The 19274-nt window shown below is 61.3% G+C and overlaps 1 protein-coding gene across 8 annotated transcripts in view; it reads right to left on the bottom strand.

Annotated features, from left to right (window-relative positions):
- The window catches only part of LOC132836230 (histone acetyltransferase KAT5), a 64416-nt gene that overhangs the window by 12248 nt on the left and 32894 nt on the right, over positions 1-19274 (bottom strand). For all 8 annotated transcript variants that reach the window (XM_060855561.1, XM_060855562.1, XM_060855565.1 and 5 more), the window contains 2 exons: positions 3010-3258; positions 1938-2027 (listed from right to left, as the gene is read on the bottom strand). In XM_060855561.1, the coding sequence (XP_060711544.1) occupies positions 1938-2027; positions 3010-3258 (339 nt within the window). The remainder of the gene's footprint in view (positions 1-1937; positions 2028-3009; positions 3259-19274) is intronic.

Here is a 19274-nt window from a genome sequence, read left to right as displayed (position 1 = left end):
TCCCACATTCAACTCAGAAACAACACTGGCAACCCCCAGGGCTCTCACGTCGATGTCATTCTCACTCTCTGTCATGGGCTGGGCCCGGTATTCATTCCCATTCCTACCTGCCCCTTGGGAAGGTGGGGGGTGAGCTGCCTCCTTGACCCGCTGCAGCCCATGTGCTGTGGGTAGACCCACAGTGTCCCTTAGGGAGGGAATCCCAGGATTCTGACCCAGCCACACTGAGGGAACGGCGAGATATTTCCAAGTCGGGATGGTGAGGGGCTCGGAGGGGAACTTGCAGGGGGTGGGGTTCCCGTGTACCTGCTGCCCCTTGTCCTTCTGGATGGAAGTGGCCGTGGGTTTGGAAGGTGCTGCCTGAGGGTCTTTGGTGAGTTTCTGCAGTGTATCTTGTAGCTGGTACACACTGCTGCTACTGAGCGTCGGTGGGGGGGAGGGAGGGAGGGAGGGGGTGTTTGTGGGGGTGGGGCCAATCCAGCGGGGGCTGCTTTGTCCCTGGATGGTGTCGAGCTTCTTGAGTGTTGTTGGAGCTGCCCCCATCCAGGGGCAAGTGGGGAGTGTTCCCTCACCCTCCTGCCTTGGGCCTTGTAGATGGTGGGACAGGCTTTGGGGGGGGGGTCAGGAGGGGAGTTACTCGCTGCAGGATTCCCAGCCTCTGACCTGCTCTTGGAGCCGCTGGGTTGATGTGGTGAGTCCGGTAGAGTTTCTGGTCAATGGTAGGGGATTCAGTGACAGTAACACCACTGACTGCCATGGGGAGGGAGAGGAGACAGAACACCCATGTAGGACACTTTCTGATGGTTGGGATTCCCATCGCATCTACATTTTCTTTTCAGTGTAAGAATATCAAGGGATTAAATTCCTAACCAAAGCTTTTAATTTCCTGAGGTTCGCCACAGTGCTCCCTCTGTCGGAGGGACAGCGCTGAGGGAGCTGGCACTGTGGGAGGGTCAGCGCTGAGGGAGCGGGCACTGTGGGAGTGTCAGCGCTGAGGGAGCGGGCACTGTGGGAGGGACAGCGCTGAGGGAGTGGACACTGTGGGAGGGTCAGCGCTGAGGGAGCGGGCACTGTGGGAGTGTCAGCGCTGAGGGAGCGGGCACTGTGGGAGGGACAGCGCTGAGGGAGTGGACACTGTGGGAGAGACAGCGCTGAGGGGGTGGGCACTGTGGGAGGGACAGCGCTGAGGGGGTGGGCACTGTGGGAGGGACAGCGCTGAGGGAGTGGACACTGTGGGAGGGACAGCGCTGAGGGAGTGGGCACTGTGGGAGAGACAGCGCTGAGGGGGTGGGCACTGTGGGAGGGACAGCGCTGAGGGGGTGGGCACTGTGGGAGGGACAGCGCTGAGGGAGTGGACACTGTGGGAGGGACAGCGCTGAGGGAGTGGGCACTGTGGGAGAGACAGCACTGAGGGGGTGGGCACTGTCGGAGGGTCAGCGCTAAGGGAGTGGGCACTGTGGGAGGGACAGCGCCGAGGGGGTGGGCACTGTGGGAGGGACAGCACTGAGGGAGCATCGCACTGTCGGAGGGTCAGCGCTGATGGGGTGGGCACTGTAGGAGGGACAGCACTGAGGGAGCACCGTACTGTCAAGGGGTCGATGCTGAGGGAGTGGGCACTGTCGGAGGGTCAGTGCTGAGGGAGCACCGCACTGTCAGAGGGTCAGTGCTGAGGGAGTGGGCACTATCGGAGGGTCAGCGCTGAGGGAGTGGGCACTATCGGAGGGTCAGCGCTGAGGGAGTGGGCATTATCGGAGGCTCAGCGCTGAGGGAGTGGGCACTATCGGAGGGTCAGTGCTGAGGGAGGTTGCCTCGTTTCCCATATTACGAACAGTAGCTAACTGATTGTGAAGCACTCTGGGACATCCTGTGAGAGTGGGGAGCTGGGGAGTAACAGATTGGATCAGGCAGCATTCAGATAATATTCACAAGATACTCACTTTGTTTTTCCTGCCATCAATTTCAAAGAAGGAGATGGTTCCTTTGCGGTAAATTTCGTTTCCTGGTGGATGTCGCAAGTTACATTTGGTCTGAGGGAACAGAGGACTGTTAGTGAGTGAACATTCAGAAGGGGTCTTGTGGAGACAGCAGCCCTACCTGGCCTAACCACATCCCTTCTCATTCCGAGCCCTCACTCTGGGAGGATCTCACTGCTGCGGGATTGCGAGTCAGAGACTTTCAGGGCTTTTTCAGACCGACCATAGGGTCTCTGCGCTGGCCACTCTTAATGCAGTGGGGAATTTGTGGGATCCATTCTAGTAACCTGTACCATGTGATCCAGCCTGACCACATCCACCTCCTGTCACAGTGCCACCACATCGCCCCTCACCCCTCCAAATTCCCAGCCTCTGGAACGCTACAGCACCCAGGGTGGTGTGTGCACAGCAGATGCAAGGGTGCGGTTTGGTCTCTGGGCAGGAGGAAAGCACTCCTCCAGGCTTTTTCCAAAGCAGGGCGAGTTTTCAGGTGACCGTACCATATTCCCACGGGCCCCCACCTACCACCATCACCAACACCTCCTCACGTCTGTGTGTGTGCATACGACACAGTCGCTGTGATCACCTATTGTGCAACTTAACTTGACACAGGACAGATGCTCCTCAGAGGGGGTAGCACGGTGGCTCAGCGGTTAGCACTGCTGCCTCACAGCGTCAGGGACCCAGGTTCGAATCCAGCCTCAGGCGACTGTCTGTGTGGAGTGTGTACATTCTTCCCGTGTCTGCGTGGGTTCCCTCTGGGTGCCCTGGTTTCCTCCCACAGTCCAAAGATGTGAATTGGCCATGCTAAATTGCCCGTAGTGTTGGTGAAGGGGTAAATGTAGGGGTATGGGTCTGGGTGGGTGGCTCATCGGAGGGTCGGTGTGGACTTGTTGGGCCGAATCTGATCTAATTTAACACTGGAAGGTTTACTGCCCACACACGAGATGGACCAAGCCAGTCTGTGCCCTGCTTCCCAACGCCCGCTGCCTCCCGGGGAGGAGAGGGAGAGGGAACGCCAACCCTGCACACTCACCAGGTGCCTCTGCAGACATTTGAGGCTCTTCAGATACTTGAGACAGAACTCGCAGAGGTAGAGCACGGGCAGGGAGGTGAGTTCCTGTGGGTAGGGCGAGAAGTACCAGGGTTTCAGGCGGTGCCGGCCCAGCTCGATACATTCAATGTTCTTCATCCGCGTCACTATATCATCGTGGCTCCTGTCTGACACCAGGCTGCCTGTCATACGGGGAGCCGAGGGAATACCGTCCGAGCTGTCCTGGGAGTCCTGCTCGAGGGTGAAAGCTGGGTGAAAGGGCTGCTCGACCTGAGACCCGAGTTAGGTTCGATTCCGCCGAGACCGTTAGAGGCGGGAGGCAGTTACGAGGTTTTGTGATGTCAGTGTGACATCACGAAGGAGGGGCCGAGAAGCGAGAACGGCAGCTCATTCGGCGAACCTGCAGCGGCAGCCAACCCAGGGGCAGAAAGCCCACCATTCGGCCCGTCTGCTCCGTACCAGCCTCCTTCCAAACCCATCCTCACCCCCATCTTACTCACCATCCCTTAAACTCATCAACACCATTCACATTGCTCTTGGTGTGGACGCGGGGGGATTGCTCCGGAATTAAACATGGGATTTATTCGGCTCAATCTAAAATGAATTAATTCCCACGTAGTCATTTTTGAGATTGAATCGAGATCAGCCCCTCGGCCTATACAGACATTGCTCACAGTTATAACCCCAGAGCTCTGTGAGCAGGATTGTACAGCATTCTCACCCTTCATCCCTTTCAGAAAACATTCTTCAAAGGTGTGATATATGGGGACCAGAACCGGCACTCTGACTGTAATACAGCAACTCAATATAGAAGTAATACGGAGACCGGGGACTGTGTACACGGAAACTCCGAGTGTGGGACATGGGGACCGGGGACTGTGTACACGGTAACTCCGAGTGTGGGACATGGGGACTGTGTACACGGTAACTCCGAGTGTGGGACACGGGGACTGTGTACACGGTAACTCCGAGTGTGGGACACGGGGACCGGGGACTGTGTACACGGTAACTCCGAGTGTGGGACATGGGGACCGGGGACTGTGTACACGGTAACTCCGAGTGTGGGACCCGGAGACCGGGGACTGTGTACACGGTAACTCCGAGTGTGGGACACGGGGACCGGGGACTGTGTACACGGTGACTCCGAGTGTGGGACACGGGGACAGGGGACTGTGTACACGGTAACTCCGAGTGTGGGACGCGGGGACCGGGGACTGTGTACACGGTAACTCCGAGCGTGGGACACGGGGACCGGGGAGTGTGTACACGGTAACTCCGAGCGTGGGACACGGGAACTGTGGACACGGTAACACCGAGTGTGGGACACGGAGACCGGGGACTGTGGACACGGTAACTCCGAGTGTGGGACACGGAGACCGGGGACTGTGTACACGGTAACTCATAATGTGTGACACGGACACCGGGGACTGTGTGCACGGTAACTCCGAGTGTGGGACGAGGGACCGGGGACTGTATACACGGTAACTCCGAGTGTGGGACATTGGGACTGTGTGCACGGTTACTCCGAGTGTGGGACACGGAGACCGGGGAGTGTGTACACGGTAACTCCAAGCGTGGGACACGGGAACTGTGGACACGGTAACTCCGAGGGTGGGACACGGGGACCGGGGACTGTGTACACGGTAACTCCGAGTGTGGGACACGGGGACTGGGGACTGTGTACACGGTAACTCCGAGCGTGGGACGCGGGTTCCGGGGACAGTGTGCGCGGTGACTCCGAGCGTGGGACACGGAGACCGGGGACCGTGTGCACGGTAACTCCGAGTGTGGGACACGGAGACCGGGGACCGTGTGCACGATAACTCCGATTGTGGGACGCGGGGACCGGGGACTGTGTGCACGGTAACTCCGCGTGTGGGACACGGGGACTGTGTACACAGTAATTCCGAGTGTGGGACACCGAGACCGGGGACTGTGTACACGGTCACTCCGAGTGTGGGACACGGGGACCGGGGACTGTGTGCACGGTAACTCCGAGTGTGGGACCCGGAGACCGGGGACTGTGGACACGGTAACTCCGAGTGTGGGACACGGGGACCGGGGACTGTGGACACGGTAACTCCGAGTGTGGGACATTGGGACTGTGTGCACGGTTACTCCGAGTGTGGGACACGGGGACCGTGGGGTGTGTACACGGTAACTCCGAGTGTGGGACTCGGGGACCAGGGACTGTGTGCACAGTAACTCCGAGCGTGGGACACGGAGACCGGGGAGTGTGTACACGGTAACTCCAAGCATGGGACACGGGAACTGTGGACACGGTAACTCCGAGTGTGGGACACGGGGACCGGGGACTGTGTACACGGTAACTCCGAGTGTGGGACACGGGGACTGGGGACTGTGTACACGGTAACTCCGAGCGTGGGACGCGGGTTCCGGGGACAGTGTGCGCGGTGACTCCGAGCGTGGGACACGGAGACCGGGGACCGTGTGCACGGTAACTCCGAGTGTGGGACACGGAGACCGGGGACCGTGTGCACGATAACTCCGATTGTGGGACGCGGGGACCGGGGACTGTGTGCACGGTAACTCCGCGTGTGGGACACGGGGACTGTGTACACAGTAATTCCGAGTGTGGGACACCGAGACCGGGGACTGTGTACACGGTCACTCCGAGTGTGGGACACGGGGACCGGGGACTGTGTGCACGGTAACTCAGAGTGTGGGACACAGAGACCGGGGACTGTGTACACGGTAACTCCGAGTGTGGGACGCGGGGACTGTGTACACAGTAACTCCGAGAGTGGAGACCGGGGAATGTGTGTATGGTAACTCCAAGTCCCCGTGTCCCACACTAGGAGTTACCGTGAACACTGTCCCCGGTCTCGGTTTCCATCTCCCATGCTTGGAGTTACCATACACACATTCCCGGTCTCCACTCTCGGAGTTACTGTGTACACAGTCCCCGTGTCCCACACTCGGAGTTACCGCGCGCATAGACCCCGGTCTCTGTGTCCCACACTCGGAGTTTCCGTGTACACAGTCCCTGTGTCCCACAATCGGAGTCACCGCGCACACAGTCCCCGGTCTCTGTGTCCCAGAGCGTGGGACGCGGAGACCGGGGACTGTGTGCACGGTAACTCCGCGTGTGGGACACGGGGACTGTGTACACAGTAATTCAGAGTGTGGGACACTGAGACCGGGGACTGTGTACACGGTCACTCCGAGTGTGGGACACGGAGACCGGGGACTGTGTACACGGTAACTCCGAGTGTGGGACACGGAGACCGGGGACTGTGTACACGGTAACTCCGAGTGTGGGACACGGGGACCGGGGACTGTGTACACGCTAACTCCGAGTGTGGTACACGGAGACCGGGGACTGTGTACACGGTAACTCCGAGTGTGGTACACGGAGACCGGGGACAGTGTGCACGGTAACTCCGAGTGTGGTACACGGAGACCGGGGACAGTGTGCACGGTAACTCCGAGTGTGGGACATGGGGACTGTGCGCGCGGTAACTCCGAGAGTGGGACACGGAGACCGGGGACTGTGTGCGCGGTGACTCTGAGCGTGAGACGTGTGGAACGGGGACTGTGTGCGCGGTAACTCCGAGTGTGGGACGCGGGGACCGGGGACTGTGTGCACGGTAACACCGAGTGTGGGACACGGAGACCGGGGACTGTGTGCACGGTCACTCCGATTGTGGGACACAGGGACTGTGTACACGGAAACTCCGAGAGTGGAGACCGGGGAATGTGTGTATGGCAACTCCAAGCATGGGAGATGGAAACCGAGACCGGGGACAGTGTTCACGGTAACTCCGAGTGTGGGACGCGGAGACCGGGGACTGTGTACACGGTAACTCCGAGTGTGGGACGCGGGGACCGGGGACTGTGTACACGGTAACTCCGAGTGTGGGACACGGGGACTCTGTGCGCGGTGACTCCGAGTGTGGGACACGGGGACTGTGTGCGCGGTGACTCCGAGTGTGGGACACGGGGACTGTGTACACGGAAACTCCGAGTGTGGGACACGGAGACCGGGGACTGTGTGCACGGTGACTCCGATTGTGGGACACGGAGACTGTGTACACGGTAACTCCGAGTGTGGGACACGGGGACCGGGGACTGTGTACACGGTGACTCCGTGCGTGGGACATGGGGACTGTGTAAACGGTGACTCCGTGCGTGGGACACGGGGACTGTGGACACGGTAACTCCGTGCGTGGGACACGGGGACTGTGGACACGGTAACTCCGTGCGTGGGACACGGGGACTGTGGACACGGTAACTCCGTGCGTGGGACACGGGGACCGGGGACTGTGTACACGGTAACTCCGAGTGTGGGACACGGGGACCGGGGACTGTGTACACGGTACCTCCGATTGTGGGACGCGGGGACCGGGGACTGTGTGCACGGTAACTCCGCGTGTGGGACACGGGGACTGTGTACACGGTAATTCCGAGTGTGGGACACCGAGACCGGGGACTGTGTACACGGTAACTCCGAGTGTGGGACACGGAGACCAGGGACTGTGTACACGGTAACTCCGAGTGTGGGACAAGGAGACGGGGGACTGTGTACACGGTAAATCCGAGAGTGGGACACGGAGACCGGGGACTGTGTACACGGTAACTCCGAGTGTAGGACACGGAGACCGGGGACTGTGTACACGGTAACTCCGAGTGTGGGACAAGGAGACGGGGGACTATGTAGACGGTAACTCCGAGTGTGGGACACAGAGACCGGGGACTGTGTACACGGTAACTCCGAGTGTGGGACGCGGGGACCGGGGAGTGTGCGCGGTGACTCCCAGCGTGGGAGATGGAGACCGAGACCGGGGACAGTGTTCACGGTAACTCCGAGTGTGGGACCCGGAGACCGGGGACTGTGTACACGGTAACTCCGAGCGTGGGACACGGGGACCGGGGAGTGTGTACACGGTAACTCCGAGTGTGGGACGCGGGGACCGGACACTGTATACACGGTAACTCCGAGTGTGGGACATTGAGACTGTGTGCACGGTTACTCCGAGTGTGGGACACGGGGACCGTGGGGTGTGTACACGGTAACTCCGAGTGTGGGACACGGGGACCAGGGACTGTGTGCACAGTAACTCCGAGCGTGGGACACGGAGACCGGGGACTGTGCACACGGTAACTCCGAGTGTGGGACGCAGAGACCGGGGACTGTGTACACGGTAACTCCGTGCGTGGGACACGGGGACTGTGTACACGGTAACTCCGAGTGTGGGACACGGGGACCGGGGACTGTGTACACGGTAACTCCGAGCGTGGGACACGGGGACCGGGGAGTGTGTACACGGTAACTCATAATGTGTGACACGGACACCGGGGACTGTGTGCACGGTAACTCCGAGTGTGGGACGCGGGGACCGGGGACCGTGTGCACGGTAACTCCGAGTGTGGGACACGGAGACCGGGGACCGTGTGCGCGATAACTCCGATTGTGGGACGCGGGGACCGGGGACTGTGTGCACGGTAACTCCGCGTGTGGGACACGGGGACTGTGTACACAGTAATTCCGAGTGTGGGACACCGAGACCGGGGACTGTGTACACGGTCACTCCGAGTGTGGGACAAGGAGACGGGGGGCTATGTAGACGGTCACTCCGAGTGTGGGACACGGAGACTGGGGACTGTGTACACGGTAACTCCGAGTGTGGGACACGGAGACCGGGGACCGTGTGCACGGTAACTCCGAGTGTGGGACACAGAGACCGGGGTCTGTGCGCGCGGTAACTCCGAGTGTGGGACATGGGGACTGTGTACACAGTAACTCCGAGAGTGGAGACCGGGGAATGTGTGTATGGTAACTCCAAGCATGGGAGATGGAAACCGAGACTGGGGACTGTGTACACGGTAACTCCGAGTGTGGGACACGGAGACCGGGGACTGTGTACACGGTAACTCCGAGTGTGGGACACGGGGACTGGGGACTGTGTACACGGTAACTCCGAGTGTGGTACACGGAGACCGGGGACAGTGTGCACGGTAACTCCGAGTGTGGGACATGGGGACTGGGTGAGCGGTGACTCCGAGTGTGGGACACGGGGACTGTGTACACGGAAACTCCGAGTGTGGGACACGGAGACCGGGGACTGTGTGCGCGGTGACTCCGATTGTGGGACACAGGGACTGTGTACACAGTAACTCCGAGAGTGGAGACCGGGGAATGTGTGTATGGTAACTCCAAGCATGGGAGATGGAAACCGAGACCGGGGACAGTGTTCACGGTAACTCCTAGTGTGGGATACGGGGACCGGGGACTGTGTACACGGTAACTCCGAGTGTGGGACACGGAGACCGGGGACTGTGTACACGGTAACTCCGAGTGTGGGACACGGAGACCGGGGACTGTGTACACGGCAACTCCTAGTGTGCGACACGGGGACCGGGGACAGTGTTCACGGTAACTCCGAGTGTGGGACACGGAGACCGGGGACTGTGTACACGCTAACTCCGAGTGTGGGACACGGAGACCGGGGACTGTGTACACGCTAACTCCGAGTGTGGGACACGGAGACCGGGGACTGTGTACACGGCAACTCCTAGTGTGGGACACGGGGACCGGGGACAGTGTTCACGGTAACTCCTAGTGTGGGACACGGAGACCGGGGACTGTGTACACGGTAACTCCGAGTGTGGGACACGGAGACCGGGGACTGTGTACACGGTAACTCCGAGGGTGGGACACGGAGACCGGGGACTGTGTGCACAGTAACTCCGAGGGTGGGACACGGAGACCGGGGACTGTGTGCACAGTAACTCCGAGTGTGGGACACGGGGACTGTGTACACGTTAACTCCGAGTGTGGGACACGGAGACCGTGGACTGTGCGTACAGTAACTCCGAGAGTGGAGACCGGGGAATGTGTGTATGGTAACTCCGAGCGTGGGACACGGGGACCGGGGACTGTGGACACGGTAACTCCGAGTGTGGGACATGGGGACTGTGTGCACAGTAACTCCGAGCGTGGGACACGGAGACTGGGGACTGTGTACACGGTAACTCCGAGTGTGGGACGCGGGGAACGGGGACTGTGTGCGCGGTGACTCCGAGTGTGGGACATGGGGACTGTGTTCTCGGTAACTCCGAGTGTGGGACACGTGGACGGGGACTGTGTGCACGGTAACTCCGAGCGTGGGACACGGAGACCGGGGACTGTGTACACGGTGACTCCGTGCGTGGGACACGGAGACCGGGGACTGTGTACACGGTAACTCCGAGTGTGGGACGCGGGGACCGGGGACTGAGGACACGGTAAATCCGAGTGTGGGACGCGGGGACCGGGGACTGTGTACACGGTAACTCCGAGTGTGGGACACGGGGACTGTGTGCGCGGTGACTCCGAGTGTGGGACACGGGGACTGTGTACACGGTAACTCCGTGCGTGGGACACGGGGACTGTGGACACGGTAACTCCGTGCGTGGGACACGGAGACCGGGGACTGTGTACACGGTAACTCCGAGTGTGGGACGCGGGGACCGGGGACTGAGGACACGGTAAATCCGAGTGTGGGACGCGGGGACCGGGGACTGTGTACACGGTAACTCCGAGTGTGGGACACGGGGACTGTGTGCGCGGTGACTCCGAGTGTGGGACACGGGGACTGTGTACATGGTGACTCCGTGCGTGGGACACGGGGACTGTGGACACGGTAACTCCGTGCGTGGGACACGGGGACTGTGGACACGGTAACTCCGTGCGTGGGACACGGGGACTGTGGACACGGTAACTCCGTGCGTGGGACACGGGGACTGTGGACACGGTAACTCCGTGCGTGGGACACGGGGACTGTGGACACGGTAACTCCGAGTGTGGGACACGGGGACCGGGGACTGTGTACACGGTAACTCCGAGTGTGGGACGCGGAGACCGGGGACTGAGGACACGGTAAATCCGAGTGTGGGACGCGGGGACCGTGTACACGGTAACTCCGAGTGTGGGACACGGGGACTGTGTGCGCGGTGACTCCGAGTGTGGGACACGGGGACTGTGTACACGGTAACTCCGAGTGTGGGACACGGAGACCGGGGACTGTGTGCACGGTGACTCCGATTGTGGGACACGGAGACTGTGTACACGGTAACTCCGAGTGTGGGACACGGGGACCGGGGACTGTGTACACGGTGACTCCGTGCGTGGGACATGGGGACTGTGTAAACGGTGACTCCGTGCGTGGGACACGGGGACCGGGGACACGGTAACTCCGTGCGTGGGACACGGGGACCGTGGACACGGTAACTCCGTGCGTGGGACACGGGGACTGTGGACACGGTAACTCCGTGCGTGGGACACGGGGACTGTGGACACGGTAACTCCGTGCGTGGGACACGGGGACTGTGGACACGGTAACTCCGAGTGTGGGACACGGGGACCGGGGACTGTGTACACGGTGACTCCGATTGTGGGACGCGGGGACACGGGGACTGTGTGCGCGGTGACTCCGAGTGTGGGACACGGGGACTGTGTACACGGTAATTCCGAGTGTGGGACACCGAGACCGGGGACTGTGTACACGGTCACTCCGAGTGTGGGACAAGGAGACGGGGGACTATGTAGACGGTAACTCCGAGTGTGGGACACGGAGACCGGGGACTGTGTACACGGTAACTCCGAGTGTGGGACACGGGGACTGTGTACACGGTAACTCCGAGTGTGGGACACGGAGACCGGGGACTGTGTACACGGTGACTCCGTGCGTGGGACACGGGGACTGTGGACACGGTAACTCCGAGAGTGGGACACGGGGACTGTGTACACGGTAATTCCGAGTGTGGGACACCGAGACCGGGGACTGTGTACACGGTCACTCCGAGTGTGGGACACGGAGACCGGGGACTGTGTACACGGTAACTCCGAGTGTGGGACACGGGGACTGTGTACACGGTAACTCCGAGTGTGGGACACGGAGACCGGGGACTGTGTACACGGTGACTCCGTGCGTGGGACACGGGGACTGTGGACACGGTAACTCCGAGAGTGGGACACGGGGACTGTGTGTGCGGTGACTCCGAGCGTGAGACGCGGGGAACGGGGACTGTGTGCGCGGTGACTCCGAGCGTGAGACGTGGGGAACGGGGACTGTGAGCGCGGTGGCTCCGAGCGTGAGACGCGGCGAACGGGGACTGTGTGCGCGGTGACTCCGAGCGTGGGACGCGGGGCACGGGGACTGTGTACACAGTAACTCCGAGCGTGGGACACGGGGACTGGGGACTGTGTACACGGTAACTCCGAGTGTGGGATACGGAGACCGGGGACTGTGTACACGGTAACTCCGAGTGTGGGATACGGAGACCGGGGACTGTGTGCACAGTAACTCCGAGTGTGGGACAGGGAGACCGGGGACTGTGTACACGGTAACTCCGAGTGTGGGACACGGGGACTGTGTACACGGTAACTCCGAGTGTGGGACACGGGGAGTGTGTACACGGTAACTCCGAGTGTGGGACACGGGGACCGGGGACTGTGCACACGGTAACTCCGAGTGTGGGACACGGAGACCGGGGACTGTGTACACGGTAACTCCGAGTGTGGGACGCGGGAACCCGGGAGTGTGTACACAGTAACTCCGAGTGTGGGACACGGAGACCGGGGACTGTGTGCGCGGTGACTCCGATTGTGGGACACAGAGACCGGGGACTGTGTGCGCGGTGACTCCGAGTGTGGGACACGGGGACTGTGTACACGGTAACTCCGAGCGTGGGACACGGAGACCGGGGGGTGTGCGCGTGGTAACTCCGAGAGTGGAGACCGGGGAATGTGTGTATGGTAACTCCAAGCTTGGGAGATGGAAACCGAGACCAGGGACAGTGTACACGGTAACTCCGAGTGTGGGACACGGGGACCGGGGACTGTGTACACGGTAACTCCGATTGTGGGACACGGGGACCGGGGACTGTGTACACGGTAACTCCGATTGTGGGACACGGGGACCGGGGACTGTGTGCGCGGTGACTCCGAGTGTGGGATACTGGGTCTGGGGACTGTGTACACAGTAATTCCGAGTGTGGGACACGGGGACTGTGTACACGGTAACTCCGAGTGTGGGACACGGAGACCGGGGACTGTGTACATGGTGACTCCGTGCGTGGGACACGGGGACTGTGGACACGGTAACTCCGAGAGTGGGACACGGGGACTGTGTGCGCGGTGACTCCGAGCGTGAGACGCGGGGAACGGGGACTGTGTGCGCGGTGACTCCGAGCGTGAGACGTGGGGAACGGGGACTGTGAGCGCGGTGACTCCGAGCGTGGGACGCGGGGCACGGGGACTGTGTACACAGTAACTCCGAGCGTGGGACACGGGGACTGGGGACTGTGTACACGGTAACTCCGAGTGTGGGACACGGAGACCGGGGACTGTGTACACGGTAACTCCGAGTGTGGGATACGGAGACCGGGGACTGTGTACACGGTAACTCCGTGCGTGGGACACGGGGAACGGGGACTGTGTGCGCGGTGACTCACAGCGTGAGACGCGGGGACCGGGGAGTGTGCGCGGTGACTCCGAGCGTGAGACGCGGGGCATGGGGACTGTGTACACAGTAACTCCGAGTGTGGGACACGGGGACCGGGGACTGTGTACACGGTGACTCCGTGCGTGGGACACGGGGACCGTGGACACGGTAACTCCGAGTGTGGGACACGGAGACCGGGGACCGTGTACACGGTAACTCCGAGTTTAGGACACGGGGACTGGGGACTGTGTACACGGTAACTCCGAGCGTGAGACGCGGGGCATGGGGACTGTGTACACAGTAACTCCGAGTGTGGGACACGGAGACCGGGGACTGTGTACACGGTAACTCCGAGTGTGGGACACGGGGACCGGGGACTGTGTACACGGTAACTCCGAGTGTGGGACACGGGGACCGGGGACTGTGTACACGGTAACTCCGAGTGTGGGACACGGGGACCGGGGACTGTGTACACGGTAACTCCGAGTGTGGGACACGGAGACCGGGGACTGTGTACACGGTAACTCCGAGTGTGGGACACGGGGACCGGGGACTGTGTACACGGTAACTCCGAGTGTGGGACACGGGGACCGGGGACTGTGTACACGGTAACTCCGAGTGTGGGACACGGAGACCGGGGACTGTGTACACGGTAACTCCGAGTGTGGGACACGGGGACGGGGGACTGTGTACACGGTAACTCCGAGCGTGGGACACGGGGACCGGGGACTGTGTACACGGTAACTCCGAGTGTGGGACACGGGGACCGGGGACTGTGTACACGGTAACTCCGAGTGTGGGACACGGGGACCGGGGACTGTGTACACGGTAACTCCGAGTGTGGGACACGGAGACCGGGGACTGTGTACACGGTAACTCCGAGTGTGGGACACGGGGACCGGGGACTGTGTACACGGTAACTCCGAGTGTGGGACACGGGGACCGGGGACTGTGTACACGGTAACTCCGAGTGTGGGACACGGGGACCGGGGACTGTGTACACGGTAACTCCGAGTGTGGGACACGGGGACCGGGGACTGTCGACACGGTAACTCCGAGTGTGGGACACAGAGACCGGGGACTGTGTGCGCGGTGACTCCGAGTGTGGGACACGGGGACTGTGTACACGGTAACTCCGAGCGTGGGACACGGAGACCGGGGACTGTGTACACGGTAACTCCGAGCGTGGGACACGGAGACCGGGGGGTGTGCGCGTGGTAACTCCGAGAGTGGAGACCGGGGAATGTGTGTATGGTAACTCCAAGCTTGGGAGATGGAAACCGAGACCAGGGACAGTGTACACGGTAACTCCGAGTGTGGGACACGGAAACTGGGGAGTGCGTTCACGGTAACTCCGGGCGCGGGACGCAGAGACCGGCGACTGTGTACACGGTAACTCCGAGTGTGGGACTTAGAGACCGGGGACTGTGTACACGGTAACTCCGAGCGTGGGACACGGAAACTGGGGAGTGCGTTCACGGTAACTCCGGGCGCGGGACGCAGAGACCGGCGACTGTGTACATGGTAACTCCGAGTGTGGGACTTAGAGACCGGGGACTGTGTACACGGTAACTCCGAGCGTGGGACACGGGGACTGTGTACACGGTAACTCCGAGTGTGGTATAGGGAGACCGGGGACTGTGTACACGCTAACTCCGAGCGTGGGACACGGAGACCGGGGGGTGTGCGCGCGGTAACTCCGAGAGTGGAGACCGGGGAATGTGTGTATGGTAACTTCAAGCTTGGGAGATGGAAACCGAGACCAGGGACAGTGTACACGGTAACTCCGATTGTGGGACACGGGGACCGGGGACTGTGTACACGGTGACTCCGTGCGTGGGACATGGGGACTGTGGACACGGTAACTCCGAGTGTGGGACACGGGGACCGGGGACTGTGTACACGGTAACTCCGAGTGTGGGACACGGGGACCGGGGACTGTGTACACGGTAACTCCGAGTGTGGGACACGGGGACCGGGGACTGTCGACACGGTAACTCCGAGTGTGGGACACAGAGACCGGGGACTGTGTGCGCGGTGACTCCGAGTGTGGGACACGGGGACTGTGTACACGGTAACTCCGAGCGTGGGACACGGAGACCGGGGACTGTGTACACGGTAACTCCGAGCGTGGGACACGGAGACCGGGGGGTGTGCGCGCGGTAACTCCGAGAGTGGAGACCGGGGAATGTGTGTATGGTAACTCCAAGCTTGGGAGATGGAAACCGAGACCAGGGACAGTGTACACGGTAACTCCGAGTGTGGGACACGGAAACTGGGGAGTGCGTTCACGGTAACTCCGGGCGCGGGACGCAGAGACCGGCGACTGTGTACACGGTAACTCCGAGTGTGGGACTTAGAGACCGGGGACTGTGTACACGGTAACTCCGAGCGTGGGACACGGGGACTGTGTACACGGTAACTCCGAGTGTGGTATAGGGAGACCGGGGACTGTGTACACGCTAACTCCGAGCGTGGGACACGGAGACCGGGGGGTGTGCGCGCGGTAACTCCGAGAGTGGAGACCGGGGAATGTGTGTATGGTAACTTCAAGCTTGGGAGATGGAAACCGAGACCAGGGACAGTGTACACGGTAACTCCGATTGTGGGACACGGGGACCGGGGACTGTGTACACGGTGACTCCGTGCGTGGGACATGGGGACTGTGGACACGGTAACTCCGAGTGTGGGACACGGGGACCGGGGACTGTGTACACGGTAACTCCGAGTGTGGGACACGGGGACCGGGGGCTGTGCGCGCAGTAACTCCGAGAGTGGAGACCGGGAATGTGTGTATGGTAACTCCCAGCATGGGAGATGGAGACCGAGTCCGGGGACAGTGCGCACATAACTCCGAGCGTGGGATGCGGGGACCGGGGACAGTGTACACGGTAACTCCGAGTGTGGGACATAGAGACAGGGGACTGTGTACACGGTAACTCCGAGTGTGGGACACGGGGACTGTGTACACGGTAACTCCGAGTGTGGGACATAGAGACAGGGGACTGTGTACACGGTAACTCCGAGTGTGGGACACGGGGACTGTGTACACGGTAACTCCGAGTGTGGGACATAGAGACAGGGGACTGTGTACACGGTAACTCCGAGTGTGGGACACGGGGACTGTGTACACGGTAACTCCGAGTGTGGGACATAGAGACAGGGGACTGTGTACACGGTAACTCCGAGTGTGCGACACGGGGACTGTGTACACGGTAACTCCGAGTGTGGGACACGGGGACCGGGGACTGTGTACACGGTAACTCCGAGTGTGGGACACGGAGACCGGGGACTGTGCATGGTGACTGTAGGGGACACGGAAACTGGGGAGTGCGTTCACGGTAACTCCGGGCGCGGGACGCAGAGACCGGCGACTGTGTACACGGTAACTCCGAGTGTGGGACTTAGAGACCGGGGACTGTGTACACGGTAACTCCGAGCGTGGGACGTGGGGACCGTGAGCGCGGTGACTCTGAGCGTGGGATGCGGGGACCGGGGTCTGTGTGCGTGGTGACTGTGCGGGACACGGAAACTGGGGAGTGTGTACACGGTAACTCCGAGCGCGGGACGCAGAGACCGGGGACTGTGTACACGGTAACTCCGAGCGTGGGACACGGGGACTGTGTACACGGTAACTCCGAGTGTGGTATAGGGAGACCGGGGACTGTGTACACGGAAACTCCAAGTGTGGGACGTGGGGACCGTGTGCGCGTTGACTCCGAGCGTGGGACGCGGGGACCGGGGACAGTGTACACGGTAACTCCGAGTGTGGGGCACGGGGACTGTGTACACGGTAACTCCGAGTGTGGTATACGGAGACCGGGGACTGTGTACACGGAAACTCCGAGTGTGGGACATGGAGACCGGGGACTGTGTACACGGTAACTCCGAGTGTGGGACACGGGGACTGTGTACACGGTAACTCCGAGTGTGGGACGTGGGGACCGTGTGCGCGGTGACTCCCAGCGTGGGACACGGAGACCGGGGACTGTGGACACGGTAACTCCGAGAGTGGAACACGGAGACCGTGGACTGTGTGCACAGTAATTCCGAGAGTGGGACACTGAGACCGGGGACTATGTACACGGTAACTCCGAGGGTGGGACACGGGGAGTGTGTACACAGTAACAACGTGTGTGGGACACGGGGAGTGTGTGCGCGGTGACTCCGAGCGTGAGACGCTGGGAACGGGGAGTGTGTGCGCGGTGACTCCGAGCGTGAGACGCGGGGAACGGGGAGTGTGTGCGCGGTGACTCCGAGCGTGAGACGCGGGGAACGGGGACTGTGTGCGCGGTGACTCCGAGTGTGGGACACGGGGACTGTGTACACAGTAAGTCCAAGTGTGGGACACGGGGACTGTGTACACGGTAAGTCCAAGTGTGGGACACGGGGACCGGGGACTGTGTACACGGTAACTCCGAGTGTGGGACTCGGAGACCGGGGACTGTGCATGGTGACTGTACGGGACACGGAAACTGGGGAGTGCGTTCACGGTAACTCCGGGCGCGGGACGAAGAGACCGGCGACTGTGTACACGGTAACTCCGAGTGTGGGACGTGGGGACCGTGTGCGCGGTGACTCCGAGCGTGGGACGCGGGGACCGGGGACAGTGTGCACGGTAACTCCGAGTGTGGGACACGGAGACCGGGGACTGTGTGCACGGTAACTCCGAGTGTGGGACACGGAGACCGGGGACTGTGTACACGGTAACTCCGAGTGTGGGACACGGGGACTGTGTACACGGTAACTCCGAGTGTGGGACACGGGGACCGGGGACTGTGTACACGGAAACTCCGAGCGTGGGACACGGAGACCGGGGACTGTGTACACGGAAACTCCGAGCGTGGGACACGGAGACCGGGGACTGTGTACAAGGTAACTCCGAGCGTGGGACGTGGGGACCGTGAGCGCGGTGACTCTGAGCGTGGGATGCGGGGACCGGGGTCTGTGTGCGTGGTGACTGTGCGGGACACGGAAACTGGGGAGTGTGTACACGGTAACTCCGAGCGCGGGACGCAGAGACCGGGGACTGTGTACACGGTAACTCCGAGAGTGGAACACGGAGACCGTGGACTGTGTGCACAGTAACTCCGAGTGTGGGACACGGAGACCGGGGACTGTGTACACGGTAACTCCGAGTGTGGGACATAGAGACAGGGGACTGTGTACACGGTAACTCCGAGTGTGGGACACGGGGAGTGTGTACACGGTAACTCCGAGTGTGGGACATAGAGACAGGGGTCTGTGTACACGGTAACTCCGAGTGTGGGACATAGAGACAGGGGACTGTGTGCACGGTAACTCCGAGTGTGGGACATAGAGACAGGGGACTGTGTACACGGTAACTCCGAGTGTGGGACATAGAGACAGGGGACTGTGTACACGGTAACTCCGAGTGTGGGACACGGGGACTGTGTACACGGTAACTCCGAGTGTGGGACACGGAGACCGTGGACTGTGTACACGGTAACTCCGAGCGTGGGATGCGGGGACCGGGGACAGTGTACACGGTAACTCCGAGTGTGGGACATAGAGACCGGGGACTGTGTACACGGTAACTCCGAGTGTGGGACATAGAGACAGGGGACTGTGTACACGGTAACTCCGAGTGTGGGACACGGAGACCGGGGAGTGTGTACACGGTAACTCCGAGTGTGGGACACGGGGACTGTGTACACGGTAACTCCGAGTGTGGGACACGGGGACCGGGGACTGTGTACACGGTAACTCCGAGTGTGGGACACGGAGACCGTGGACTGTGTACACGGTAACTCCGAGCGTGGGATGCGGGGACCGGGG

This window comes from Hemiscyllium ocellatum, chromosome 46, assembly GCF_020745735.1.
Source record: "Hemiscyllium ocellatum isolate sHemOce1 chromosome 46, sHemOce1.pat.X.cur, whole genome shotgun sequence".
Classification (NCBI taxonomy): domain Eukaryota; kingdom Metazoa; phylum Chordata; class Chondrichthyes; order Orectolobiformes; family Hemiscylliidae; genus Hemiscyllium; species Hemiscyllium ocellatum.
Note: the sequence above shows the minus strand (reverse complement) of the source record. Positions and strands in the feature narration are given on the sequence as shown.